This window comes from Anopheles stephensi, chromosome 2 (genome assembly GCF_013141755.1).
Source record: "Anopheles stephensi strain Indian chromosome 2, UCI_ANSTEP_V1.0, whole genome shotgun sequence".
NCBI classification, from domain to species: Eukaryota; Metazoa; Arthropoda; class Insecta; order Diptera; family Culicidae; genus Anopheles; species Anopheles stephensi.
Window position 1 is genome coordinate 58,642,897 of NC_050202.1, and position 14,099 is coordinate 58,656,995.

General features: G+C 43.5%; 1 protein-coding gene and 1 long non-coding RNA gene across 11 annotated transcripts in view; one reads left to right on the forward strand and one right to left on the reverse strand.

The window, feature by feature from the left end:
* LOC118506391 (tyrosine-protein phosphatase 10D) overlaps positions 1-12,095 on the reverse strand; it is a 40,793-nt gene extending 28,698 nt beyond the window's left edge. For 8 of the 10 annotated variants that reach the window (XM_036043441.1, XM_036043436.1, XM_036043435.1 and 5 more), the window contains exons 1-2: positions 11,989-12,095; positions 9,593-10,969 (exon numbers count right to left, since the gene is read on the reverse strand). In XM_036043441.1, the coding sequence (XP_035899334.1) occupies positions 9,593-9,832 (240 nt within the window). In that variant the 5' untranslated portion in view covers positions 9,833-10,969; positions 11,989-12,095. Of the gene's footprint in view, positions 1-9,592; positions 10,970-11,274; positions 11,884-11,988 lie in introns of those variants that run through there. The other 2 variants (XM_036043433.1, XM_036043432.1) reach the window with 2 other exon arrangements.
* A 636-nt stretch (positions 12,096-12,731) lies between these two features.
* LOC118506393 lies at positions 12,732-14,099 on the forward strand. The gene is made up of 2 exons (XR_004905497.1): positions 12,732-12,861; positions 13,016-14,099. It is a non-coding gene; the product is annotated as an uncharacterized LOC118506393 (long non-coding RNA).

Consider the following 14,099-nt stretch of genomic DNA (forward strand, 5'->3'; position numbering starts at 1 on the left):
CATTTGTTGGAATTGTGTGCTTTACGGTTGACTTTAACCGCACGGCTCCAATGTTCATTCGCCACTTTTACGGGCACCAATGGTCAGGGCGGGTGTTCACGGGCAAAAACCAGGAACTAAAAAGTGTCGCGTTTCCATCACGACATTGGACGGCATTCGACAGTTTTATGCATACGAAACGACAGAACGTGTGGTGCAACATTGTAAACCCTGCCACGCACCGTTCGTTACAATCGGAGTGGCCCGTCGGAACAGAAGAAAGCGATACTGGCTTCCTATTTTGTTTCAACACCAGCGTTTCGATTTTCTTGCTTCGATGTTCATACAATAAGAGAAAATAGTTCGTTTTTCCAATCGATTCCTCTACGCACAGACACAGACCTGTTTGTGTACGCAAACAAATGCCCCAGGGGTTTTGTCTACTTCCACGCGGTTCATCTTGCGTGCGATATCAACGCGACAACGCTTCCGGGGGGGAAGGCATCGAACAAAAGCATTCCGTTCGACGGCTACTTCCTGTTTTTCCAGCTTGGAATTGTGTTGCTTGTTGTTGGATGGATGAATGATGAAAAGCACAATTACCGTGGGTCGTTATAGAATGGTAGGTGGATGGCAGCAGTAAAAAAGTGGACTAGAACGCTACATGGTGCAATATAGCCAGGTAACGTAACAACCCACCGCCCCCCCCCGGACCGGAAATTGTCCGCTAGTGGAAGGGTGGACTATATCAACATGTATCAATTAATTACAGCTCCACGCCTTTGATTTGTTTGCGATCCACTAGCCGAGCGCAAAAGGAGAATTAACCTGACAGTAAGGGGGATGGAAAACCAATCTAAACTTAGCAATACCAGACAGAATCGAAGTCATTCCATTAAAACAAGAACAAACAAGCAAACAAAAAAGTCGGTGTATTGGCTCGCGCAACAAAAAAAAAAACCTACTCCGACGAGCTGTTTCATTCAAGCATCTCACACCTCCGTAAATCAACCCTCAACAAACGAAAGTCATGAAAGGATGCCCAACAGCAGCAGCTCATTCAGAGTTGGAAGCAATTTTCTCAATCAACGCCACTGAATCACCATTCGTTCGTTTCGGCCTACGGACGAAAGGATTATGGTGTGGAGGGTTTTTTCTTTTTCCAAGAAAATCTCTCCCAACGCCATCGTTCCTGCCGGTGCCCTGTGGCTGCTGGTGATTTTCTAGCCCTGTAAGCAACCGGCGTGGTTCAGAGCTTAACACAGCTTTCCACGAGCGAAACATCTTTCCTCCTACACAGAGTGCGTACAACACACCCACACACACACAATTTATCGCCAACGCTTGATTTTCCAACTCAACTCCGCAAAAGGGACCGTCGTCGGTACCGGAATGCGTCGTTGACGATGGTTTGGGAAGCTTCGGCGCTGTGTGGGCACACACATGGAAAGCGCCCAATTTTGCCGGCAGTTGGGTTGGCACATGCGTAGAATGCACGTGTTCGGACGGGGTTTCGAGATTTTGCGTTCCACACCTATGCGAGGCCCGCCAAGAAGTGCTACTTCCGGTATGATGATACCCCGACGTTTCCATGGTAGCACGGCAAACCCGATAATACAGTGCCCATGTGCCAAGAGGTGACGAGCGTGTGTGTGTGTGTGCGTGATGGAAAACACACGAAAATACTATCGACCACTCATCGAATTGGAAAATGGATGTGGGAAAGTGTGTCCCTGGGGTGGCATCAGAAGTGGCCTCACCGTCACGGGAAACCTCTCGAGGGATATTGGGCAACAAGCAATGCAAGATTCCTATTACCACCCTTCGCCTGAGTGCTTGTGTTGCACAGATGGTGGTGGTTCCTTCCCGCTGCTTCGGGAACGCGGTAGGAAATGAACCTTCTTTATACGATACTCTGCCTGCACCGCGGGTTGACCGGGGATGTAATCGGTACGGTAGCATTAAGCAGATTAAGCAGCCCCGAGAGCTTGACGCTCCATTAGTGATAATGTAACACCGGTCAGTTGGTCAAACCGACTGCGCCTTGTGGCCGGGAAAATCTATGCCCTAGAGCTCTTCTAGGCAACACATATCGTCCAACCAATAGCCAATGGTATTAGCAAATTTTGGATGCGCATTCATGTTTTGTATTATTCGCAAGAACAGAGCAAATCCATTTCCGGAAAAGCTAAATCCGTACCGCACAATACCAGGAACTGCATATCAAAACATTTCTTTTCGGGAAAATCCCAATTTAGTACACGTATGCCTTTCGGTGCTATCGTTAGTAATTAATTACGTTTAATGAATTGAAGCTGATTTGATGGAGAACTGGTTGGTGTACTTGTATAATACCGTCTGACACACTTATTCCATTCGGATCCCTGTCACAAAATGAGTGGAACTTCATTGCCGGGCGCATTAGACAGATTATTCCCTAACTCCAAAGAAAAAAGGCGAATGGACTGGTGGAGTGGAGATTTTCAAAGTGTGAAAATGTTCACGAAAGGGGGTGGTTGTGATATATTTTGAGGATTGAAGTGAGACTGTGTGCTCTCGTATCGCTGGTCGGTTTGCAACTGTGTATTCGTTTGTCCATAATGATTTACATGTAATTCGAGTAGTTCGTGTAAGTGTATAACAGTCGAGTAGTCCTAATCTTAATCCTTAATTGTCTACTGTTTAATTCGTGAAATTTAAATGCATGCTCGAAAATTGTAATATTAAATCCTGTAGTTCAAATGCATGCAAGATTATATAATTATTCTAATTCCCACACAAAGTCAAAACAAACGTCGTAAAAAAACTAAACTGACGGAGAATAATTAATCAACCTGTCACAATTGTAATGATTTATTAATGAGCAGCAAAAGACGCTTCGGACCGGAGTTGCTACGGACTAGGAGGTTCAGAAGAGTGTCATTTCGTAACGATGAAGTTATGATGATTCGAGACATGCTGTAATCGTTACACAATTGTAACAACACGATACAATTACTGTGAAGAATTACGGCAGAAGTGCGCAATAAAATAGATTCTTCTCTATCTAAACTCAATACCAAGCTATTTCACATTAGCTATTGGGAAACACTTGAACACCCTTCGTTCAGGAAACATGGAACGAACCAGGATTGAACCAGGATTGCTCGCTTTGGCATTTTCCACCTAGGGAGAACAAGACATCTGGGATGCTTCCCACACACAAACCAAACGTCATTGTTATGCGTTCTGTAAACATTTACGTTGTTTCAGTGCGGGGCAGAAACACTAATCAAAACCAAACCACAAGCAACAATCAGGTTGCAGGGCGTGCAAGGTGTCCTACTGTCCCCGGTGAGATGAAACAATGATATACCTCTTCGCAATGCACAGCAGCACTGCTACACAGGGTAAAACGCTTTAATCCCAAACAAACTGACAGATTGAAACCGAGTGTATCCATATCGCAGCAGCTTGGGGCGTTGAGACTATCATCAAACAGGGTCAGAAGTGTATCGTTTCACCGCCCGAAGGCTAAGGATCAAAGGGTACCACTAAACAATCAAATGTTAAGTGATGTATTGGCGAGTCTGTTTCAAATAAAAACAGCAGACTTATCGCGAGTTTAAGTAGAAAATGAAGATATGTTGAATAGCTTACAGCATAGTGAGGAAGATATATTAACAGTAAAAAACCGAACTTCTCATTAGTCACATAATACTCAGTGCTCTGTCTAATCTCCTCCAACAGTCGGCAAAGCTCATTATTTGTGAGAGCCATTTAGGCGTATCAGACGCAAAGAGCATAACCTGCTGCATAATAGTGCACAACAGGGGCTCGATCGTTTGATGAGAAGCGATCAATCAACGAGCAAGCACGATCAGATCGAGCTCCTTTTTTATCTGGATCGCAATACGAACTATAAATTAAAACATCCCTGCATTAACATATCAGTGCGTTGTTTTAGTTGAGAAAGTGCAATTAAAGCTGCACTAGTTGCACACATACTAATACATCGACTTTGACTAATACCAACAGTGTTGATCCCACCAACCAAACTGCACTGCCAGATTTATCTCGCGCGCACACATGATCGCACACGCACTCGAACGAAGGTAAAACTGGCAGCAGGCCAGGTAGGTACGTATATGGTAACGTTTTCTTGCCGATGTTTATGTTTATTTTTCCATTCCTTTATTATTCGAAATTTCTTATGCAGCCGCTAGAGTCCGGGCCCGGCTTAAAGTTAACCGCGTCATCGGCCGAACTAACTTTCGCCAGCTCGACGTGCGTTGAAAACTCTGAGCGGATAAAGCTTTCGCGTTTGGGCAAACAAATCGCAGCAGAAATCATAATTACGGGAGCTTCTTGGCCACTTTGAATGGGTTGTCGGTTAAACCTTTGGGCTATCGCGGATTTCAGACTTCAGTTACTGATCACCAGAAAAACACACCTGTCCTTGATATTTTGTGCCCTTCTGCGGATCTTTGGAAAGGTCTTCGGGGAAAACAGATTGATATTTATAATAAATAAATCCATAAATATTACAGCACGGTACTGTGCTTTACACATCGCTCATGTCTCATGTTTCGCCCGTCTGTGACACACATGGACATGGTGACACACATGGTTGGACGAAGCAGCGAAACATAAGATGGCATGTCATGTGCCTAAATACAATCATCAAGTGTTGTCTCGGGGAATTGTTGTGGGAATTGAACAGCCTGAAACGAATATTCAGAAGGAAAAAAAACACACACACATACACAACAACCGCGGATAAACCGGTCCCTCGCGGCACACTATTCGGCGATGTGTGGTGGCTGTGGTTGACCTTCGCAAAGAGAAAACAGTGCCGCGACGCTGTGTGTGTGCTGGGGTAGATATATGTGTGTCTGTTTGTATGCAAGCACACCCCATCACCATAGGGATGATAATTCCTCCATTAAGCCGTTGGCCGACGCGCGGTTTGACTCGGTTTGATTAAAATAGCCGAGCGCAGGAAAGAGAAAGCGCTCCACGACCGAAAAGGAAGAGCTGCTCGTATGCTACACAAAGCCCTAGAGCTAACAGCTAGGCTAGGCCAAGGGGGGGGGGGACTCTGTGCGTGTGGGCACAAACTTTACAATCCCGTCACCACGGAATGAAGCCAAAAACCAATAGCAACCAACAACAACGAAACATACATTCCATTTAGTCACGTTGTTGTAAAAGCGAAACAAAAACAAACAGTGTAATGTTTTAGCTTTTTTGGCCACCCGAAAATGACCGACTACTTTCGCAAGTTCGCAAAGGCACTCGGTTACTTGTTGCACTTTGGTAACTCGAATGCCAGCCGTTTGTTGCAACTGTAGGGAACCACCACGAAAGCCACCGAAAATACATCACCACTGGATGGTTTGCGTGGCGAATGTAGCTTAAATGTAGCTTTCTGTGGGGGGGGGGGGGCTGTGCTAAGCTAGGGTAGTTATGCTGTTTATGACACTTGCAGCTATGGCGAGCACTGGCACACAGTACAGTGGACTAGTTTTGGATTTATTTTTGGGGCAATGAACAACAAAATGTGGTAAGTCTTAATGCACTTCGTCAGCGACAGCGGGTAGGTAGGTTCGTTGGTGGCACAAGTAATTCTCAACAGACACACCTGTTTACTCGCTGGGCTCCCGAGGAACACACCCTTTCCGATCAGGTCGCATGGGTATAATGCGATGCCATCACGTGCCAGTAAGGGTTGGTTTTTTTGGACGAAATAAGTCACGGGAAAAATTGTGGAGAATCACGTCACGGGAATATATTGCCTGTAATAACCCACACAAAGCGAATTGCTAATTTTTCGTTATGAAGCATGCACGGATTTTTGTATAAAATAATAAGCTAAATATAGGGTGTTCGATCCATGTAATGGAACATTTCAATCACTCAGGGGATTATTTTAAGTTCGCTGTGAAACTTTGCTATCATATAATGGAATCTTACATACAGTTAGGGGAGATTTGCAACGAGACTTTGATAGTTTTAAATTAGCTCTACATTTTTTGCTGAGTGTTTAATCCAATCCTGTCAATTTGGTTTACAATTGTTAGCAAAAGTTCATAGTGACATTGCAGATGTTCCCTAGCTCTTTGCATGATTCCATTGTATGATTGCAAACTTTTACATAATAAATCTAGAATTCCAGAACTCATTTGAAAAATTCCTTGAGTGATTCCATTATATGGATCTCAAAAATAATATTTAAATAAGTAAATGATACTTCAAAGTATTTGAAAACTTTTTCGACAACGTAGTTATAAAAATTAAATCAAAATATGAGCAAACCATAGCTAAAAAAGCACAAAAAATGAAACAAACTGTTGGTCGCACAAATATTCAAACAATCTATTGCACTAAGCGAAAGAGAGGGCATTAAAAATGGATTGGTTGCTACAATTCTAACCCCTTCTTCCTCGAAACCAATGGAACTTGTGCAGTACGCGCCAACATCACTCACACGCTCGCACGGCTCGTTAAAACGCTGCAAGGCCACGGCACGGTATACGCGGTCAATTCCACCGCGCTCTAACCGTGGGCCACAAACGTGTTCGATGGCTCCGGCCATTTTCCGGCCCATCGTGAGCGGGTACAAATGCTTGCCAAAGCTCCCGAGACCTTACGCAGACCAACTCTGCACCTCAATGGTTAACGGCCAATTGTTGCACAGTGGCTGCTGCTGCTGCTGCTGCTACTGCTGTTCGCCTTCCGAAACGTGGACTGTGTGTGAGCTATTTGATGGCTCGTTAGGATCCAGCCAGTCCACCAACAGGACCGAAGATCGGAGGGTTTGCTGCAAGCGGTATGGAAGCATTTGTGTGATACGAACAATCAGCATCAAGCCACCCACTGCTGTCTGCATGAAAAAAGGGAACACCTAGGTGATTGACGTTGTTTTCTCGTTGTTTGCTCATTCCGCACACTCCGCTGTTGGGACAACACAATACAAATCAAAGCACACACGCGGACCGACTGTCGGTCCACTGTCTGGCCGGGCTCTGTGTGGCCGCCGGTTCGGAATGTTTTCAATTTGTTTGTTTTAGTGTACTGTTACATTCCAGCGTTACATTGGCAATGGCACAACCGGAGCGAAGTTAGGGAAGAGCAAACAGAAGAAGAAGAAGAGTTAGAGTAGTTACCGGTTAGACATTTTGATACGCAGGTGGATCTGATGCCAACCCGTCCCGGCTGCATGCCCCGCTGAGAGGCAATTTCATCATCAAATATTCACCAACAAATGTTCACTGCCGTAACACTTTTATTCCGCAAGCATTTGATCGAAGTTACGAAGTGACAAGATGGTTTTATGAGTTGCTTTTTTATAGTTACTAAATAAGCTAAAAGTTGCTCTTGTTGAAGCAATAGTTAAAATATTTTTAATCATAGAATGTATGGTCCAGTCTAACGTGGGAAAAACTAATGAGCTTTCAACTCGTAGCTAAACCCTCTCATTACTAGCAGGAAAACCCCAGTACCCAGATAAAATTTAGCAGGAACATTAATTTGAGTAAATTTTGTTTTAGGTTTTAACAATCGATGATGTCATGTTGTAACACAGTTTTGACCATAAAACACTCATTGCTTGAAGTGTTACGGTTTGCAGTCTTTGTTACAGCAAAAAAGGCTGGTAGAGGGAATAAATTTTAAATTATTGAATATTTAGTGACCGGAACGCTACAATACATCAGTTTGTGCCATTCACTTTTCGTTAGTCGGTTACCAGAATACGAGAAGGTTTGTGATTTTATTTTGCCAAAATTAAGTTTAACGTTTGCATCATAAAAATAAATTAACTTTGAGGTTCTATAGTAAAAATGAATTACCAATTCTTTCTAGGTCTTAACGATCAGTTGCTGTGTCGTTGATTTCCTACAGAATTGTTTAATAGGCTCCTCCGACAGGGGTTTGTCCAAAAAAAATCTATTGGTTTCTGTGAAGGTCACTTGGAAGTTTATTCGTTCAATGATACGTTGGTTGTTAAAGTTATTCACAAGCACTCTGAACCTATCATTATGATAGATTGTCACATGGTCGCCTTTTTCTCAGCCATGGATAGCTAGTTTAGGGGAACGATGTCTATCTTGTCCAGAATATTCGTCACCGTTTAGATGGACAACTCAGTTTTTCTCATTAGTTTGTTTTGATTTTGAGTCGTCTTGCAACTATGTTTGATGGCCGGAATCTGTCCTCTGTAGGACGTTTTCATCTTTCTCCAAAAGTCCAGAGAAGATCTCGAAAAACTCGTAGCATTTCTATGCATATTTTCAGAGTTCAAATTCTATGCACGAGCAAACCCTGACCTTCAGTTCCTCAGCCTGCTTAAGTTTTCAGAACTGCTGCCAAACCAGACACGATACATAAAAAAACGATAAATAATCGACATAAGCCGCTAGGGCAAAGTGTCATCGTATGAAACATCGTTAAAATCCCGCTTCAAAAACCAATCGCCACTGATCTACCGGGTCCCGCAGGGCCAAAAAACGTAAAAAAGACTCATACAATAGTTCATTAGATCAGCCTCGTTCTAACGTCAGTTGATTAAATTTCAATTTCTATGGTTTGCCAACAATATCGACTGCCAGGACTACCGCAAACTCCCCCCGAATTGGTGGCGAGCGTCGATAACAGAGTGTGTTGGAATTGGACCAAGTCCAGGCATCATCAAAGGCCTAGGTGCCAGGCAGACACCATCCAACAGTTGGTCGCTCTGGACCGGTGAGGGAAGCGCTTCTAGCATCCTTATCAAATTCGGACACAAGGATTAGTATAATCCTTCTGGATGCCACCAGTTCACCATGAACGTATGCAAACGAAAAGTGGAAAAACGAGATATTGCGGGATGTGTGCGGACTGTTTATCTAACATTCTGCACAACCATCTGTTTGCGATCTAATCAGGGATGAAATGAAGCCATGGTCGCCTTTTATCAATTTCAATAAAACACCGATCAATAGCATTTGATAAGCTACAATATGGTGAACCCATCGTGCTCGGTTGATTGGGTCGAATGGATCCATTTCACCCATCGCATCAATTGATTGATTGTGCAGAAGTGCTTTAAACTCTTAAGTGTTTTAAAATTAGTGATTGAAGCAAGAAATAAACAGAAACTAAAGCATTTTGAAAACCCACGTCCGAAGTGTGAGATAATATCGGTGTTTCCTCTCCCCTATGCGAGACTAACCGTACAATAACAACATCAGTACACTACTTTCTCAAGATTTATGACCACTTTCGGTATCTTTGGCGTCGAGTGTCGGGCCCTGCTGATGGTGGCACGCGCCACTACCCGTGTCGTATATCAAAAACTCGATACAATTTATGATACCAATGTCACGCAAAGATAAGCCCCGGGAGAAACTGAAGCGTATTGCACTTTTACTTGCTTTTACTTGACTTTGGCCTTGCTGGCCGGAACGGAACCGTCTCGTAGTTAATATTTGATTGGAAAACAAAATATTATTTTCTCTTTTGAAATCCACCAGGATAACAAATCTAGCTTCACGATCCCGCCGGGACCAACGGCTAAACAGACATGAATGAATTAAGAGGCCATTTTCTAAACTCCAGCCCACGTGAATGCATCTTACACGCCAGTTCTTACCTGTGCTAGCAGCGCGAGAGCAAAAGTCGTAAGGAACAGCTCGCGGGCGGAAGTCAGTATGCTGCCCGCATCACCCACCATTCGGACCACTTTCCGCCGCCCCAACCGTCTATGTTGGTCGCTTTTACTCCTCACGCACCGTATGGCTCCCGGTCCGGATCGTTCCGGTTGTTTATGGTTCTGCTGCTGCATCGTCGGCGGTTGCATCTTTTTTCTCCTTTCCAGCATCGTTGATTGCATCTTGTTTACATAGGAGCGCACACACTAGCCTACACGCTCAACGCACACTAACGCACACATACGCCCATAAGTGGGGGGGGAGGAAGGAGGATGATTCGGGTTTACGGTGTAGCGCGATGTCTAATTTTCCTCCTGTGGCGCAAGTTTTTCCCCCGACGAAGATGGGTGGTTGCAGCCGGGTGGAAAATTAAGGCGGGGAGGGGGGATGGAAAATTAATTCGTGTATGTGTGTGACTTTTTGTTTTCTTTGGTTTGAAATTTATTTTTAGCACTTCCGTAGCCGGGCTGCTTTGCTTCTTCTTCTTGTTGCCGGCACCACGATTGCAGCAGGCAATGATTTTCGGGCGTCGAGAAATACTCATACACAAACACACACGCGAATGCGCCCTCCCTCAGACACACAAAAACCAGATGTGTGTATATTGAAAGCAAGCACAATTTCTTCTCACAGGACAGCCCACGGAACGGAACAACAAATCACGTTTGCACTTGACGGCCCAGTCCCTTCGGGGAAAATGCAAAGAAGACTGACGCTGGAAAACCGCACTGCATTCACGGCACACTGGGATTGGAAAATGGAATAACTGAGTGAGGGGTTCGAAACAAAAAAAAAAACGAGCAAATCGCACCCCGTATTGCACAAATTCGATTTTATAAACCAAATTTAAAGGATTTATTCCTTTTCTTCGTTTACACCATCACTTTGAACGGGTAGCATCACAATCGAACGGAAAACACTGGCCACTGGTCGGTGAATAATTTTGCACCTATTTTCTTCCAGAGATTCGTTGTCGTCGTCGTCGTAAAACACTTAATCACAACAAACACATTATTTAGCAGCAGTAAAGCAGCATTTTACGCACTTTTTTGTTGCTAGCTAGCGCGCTTCCCGTGGTAATAGACGGACACACATGTACACAATGACACTAGCACACGCACACAAGAGGACACGGATGGAAAGCTAAACACTCGCCACGCAGGGAATGTGTGAATGGGTGTCGCACCAGGCCCAGGTCAGGATAGGCCCTTGCCTTCAGCGAAAGACCCGATTACCGATGCTAGCAGCCTAATGTGGGTCATTTCGGCATTGTTGAGCCGAATAGGAGTGTGGCGCCACCTGAGCACCAGGAGAGAACCCTGCAAAAGCATAAAACGGCACACCATCAGTAATGGCCTATCGGGCGAGAGAATATCAAGGGAAGTTGGGAAAAGAGATGGGAATGGAAGGGAAACACATTTTAATGAATGAAATGTGAAGAAAAAGTTTTCCCTTTTGTTTCGACCAGAAAACAACAACGACATGCTAAACATAGCAGCTACTACAGTCGCGCGAAGCCATTTTCAAAAAACCATGTTTCAAGTCTTTGTTTTCCTAAAACCCCGCAAAAAGGCGAAGAGAATCGTGTGTATGTGTGTGCACTTCCGGGTTGTCGTCGGGTTACCAATTTTCCACGAGCAGCATGCTGTGAGGATTTTCAGGATTCAAGCGCGTTCTCTTTTCCGCCTCACTGAATCATCCCTGACGACGGCACGCACTCGCTCTCTCTCCCTCTCTCCCTATCTTTCTGTGTATGACTCTCTCTCTCCCTGCTTGATTTTTCTTCTTCCTTGCTTCACGCACACTTTCACACCCCTTCTTCAGCACTCCACGCCTCATACACCCATAACCACACGGTTTGCACCCTCTTCACGAATGCGTGTTTTTCTTGTTGCTTTATCGCGCATTTTCCTTTCGCTTTCCTTTTGCTTCAAATATCACAGCCAGCAAACACGAGAAAGAAAAAAAACACGCACACCGAACCAGATTTATATTTCTAGTTGTTTTTTCTTCAACCACACGCGACACTAATTCATTTTTGTCTCAGCGACGTCATCGGCGAGAGCGCCCCCAACTCGTGCTTGTCTGCGTTGCTACTGGCAACAAACAATGGAATGCTGTTTTACATTTGGCTGGGGCGAAACAAGATTGCGCGTACGGCCGTGTCCCGGGCACAGCATCCCGCGATTTATCACTGACGGAATTTAGCGCCGACCGAGCTTCGCAAAATGCACTGATCGAACACACGAGATGGGGGTTTTCGTTGGCTTTTATTTCACGCAATGGTCACACTATATTTAGGAAAAGCAATAAAAATTATAAAGAAGAAAAAACGCACCGTCGGATGTCAGCAGCACCAGCGACACGAAATCCGCCTATCGCGATTGGAAGGGAATCGAAAAATGCTGATGTTGACGTGAGCGCAACCGACTCCTCCACTGTCACCTGCAACAATAACAAACAAAAGCACAAACTCGTGGGAGGATGGAAAGGCGGTACGGCTATCGGGTATAATGGAGGGTGTCCCTCTGACACATCATTTTGACAGTTGTGATCAACACACAACCTTTTGATGCTAACTATCCCGCACGGTTTGGGCCTAAACAGCAATATTTTCGTCGGTTATTACCGTTTAAAATAATAAAATTGGAATATTTTATTTTTCTTATCTAACTTTATTTGCAAACTTATCCGATTTACCTTTCTTTATTGTAAATCAGAAAATACATACTTGGATTGCAACCTTCATCAACGGCTTGTACTCTTGTCGTCAGTTCGTTTTGAATGACGAACCTGCGCATGTTTGTGAACTATGGACGAGCTAGCGGTCATCAAACTGACATTAGGTGAATGATATTTTGGAAAAATATTAGTATTTTTATTATTTGATCAGTTTTATTGGCAAAAAAAAGTTGAATACAAAAGAAAAGTAATAATAGATTACACTGAATGCTAACTGTATCGTCAGACAAGACAATTTTGCAAGAAATTTACAGAAAAATCGCAATTATTTTCACTCGAAAATACATTCGAGCCCTTGCATCCCTTAAATCGAACCAGACCACATCCTCTTCGAGTCGAGGAAGACTTCATCGTATGAGTTGTTTTCTGCTGTGGTTTGTTTTGTTTTTGAAGTCGGGTTCAAGTAGATCAAAACGATACCCTCCAAGGATTCTAGACAGATTATGATGAGGAAATCCGTATTTTTATGGTAAGGGAGCTTAGGGCTTCAATCCGAAGTGGTGTAATAACAATCCTCGCCTTTGCTGCGCTACATTAGCAGCAGCGTGTATGCAGGGTGTCTGCACCTTCCTTCGAGCATTCGCTTTTGTTGACTGAAGTTAATGCAAATCTTTTCTTTACAGGGATTAGATGAAAATTACCTAAAACCTATGACGGTAATTCAATCAGAATTCAAATGAAAGATGCAGAGTAGACGTGGCGGAACAGATATGTCTAGAAGCCGAGCCGACAGCGGCACCCGGCTTCACACATTAGAGCCGCAGATCGAATCCTGCACAGACCGTCTCCAGGACGTACTGAGGTCCACGATACCTCTCGAGCTTGTAGAGCATAAGAAGACTTTTCTTTTTTAAATAATTGTGAATGCTTTTAAAATGCCATTCTCTTATCTATGACCACGGTTGTAAGGTTGGTGAGCAATTTTACCTCATTACTAGCACGAATCTTCAGTGCATACGGTCATAAAAGACCTTACGTATTGCGAGATTCTGCTTGCAAATCTCGTCATTATTATATAGTCTGAGATGCTAAGCAAAGAAATTGTGCTATAGTTAGACAAAGTGTAGGGCTTCGAGCGTGCGTTTAAATTTCAAGCTGGTTAGTTGATTAGTCGCCAGAGACTTTGAATCACTAAACTTCGTTCGCTTATTCTTTTGAATCGAAAGATGTCATCAAACCTACCCTGCTTAATGTGATATAGGTAGGTTAAATATGTAAGGTTCCAAAGATCGATATTGCTTAAAAACAGCCCCGTAATGCTGATGATGCTTGGAACGGCAAGCAATCCTCAAGCACCGAAACTATTCCCCTAAAACTTAGAAACTGAGAAAATGTAGGGGATATATCCAATGAAATGAATTATTATGCAGCATTAATTGAACTATGCAACAATACATTTTACTCAATACTTTACGACATAATGAGCTGGGGGTGATTTTTTAATTGAATCTTATTCTCTATCGAAACGTTTTTTTTTTTACAAAAATTTATTCCAATTGGGCTTCATAGACAAATCAACCATGTAAATGTAGAAAGGTCCTAACCTTTATTTGTGTTTGACAAGCCTGCCAGCAGTTCTTGATTGAATTTTTAAACCAAGTACATACTACTAAACATTTCAACAAACTTGTGTAGAAATTTACTAAACATAGATCTATTTATTTATATAAAAAGCTTATAAAAGAGGAAACCCTCTTAAAAAACATA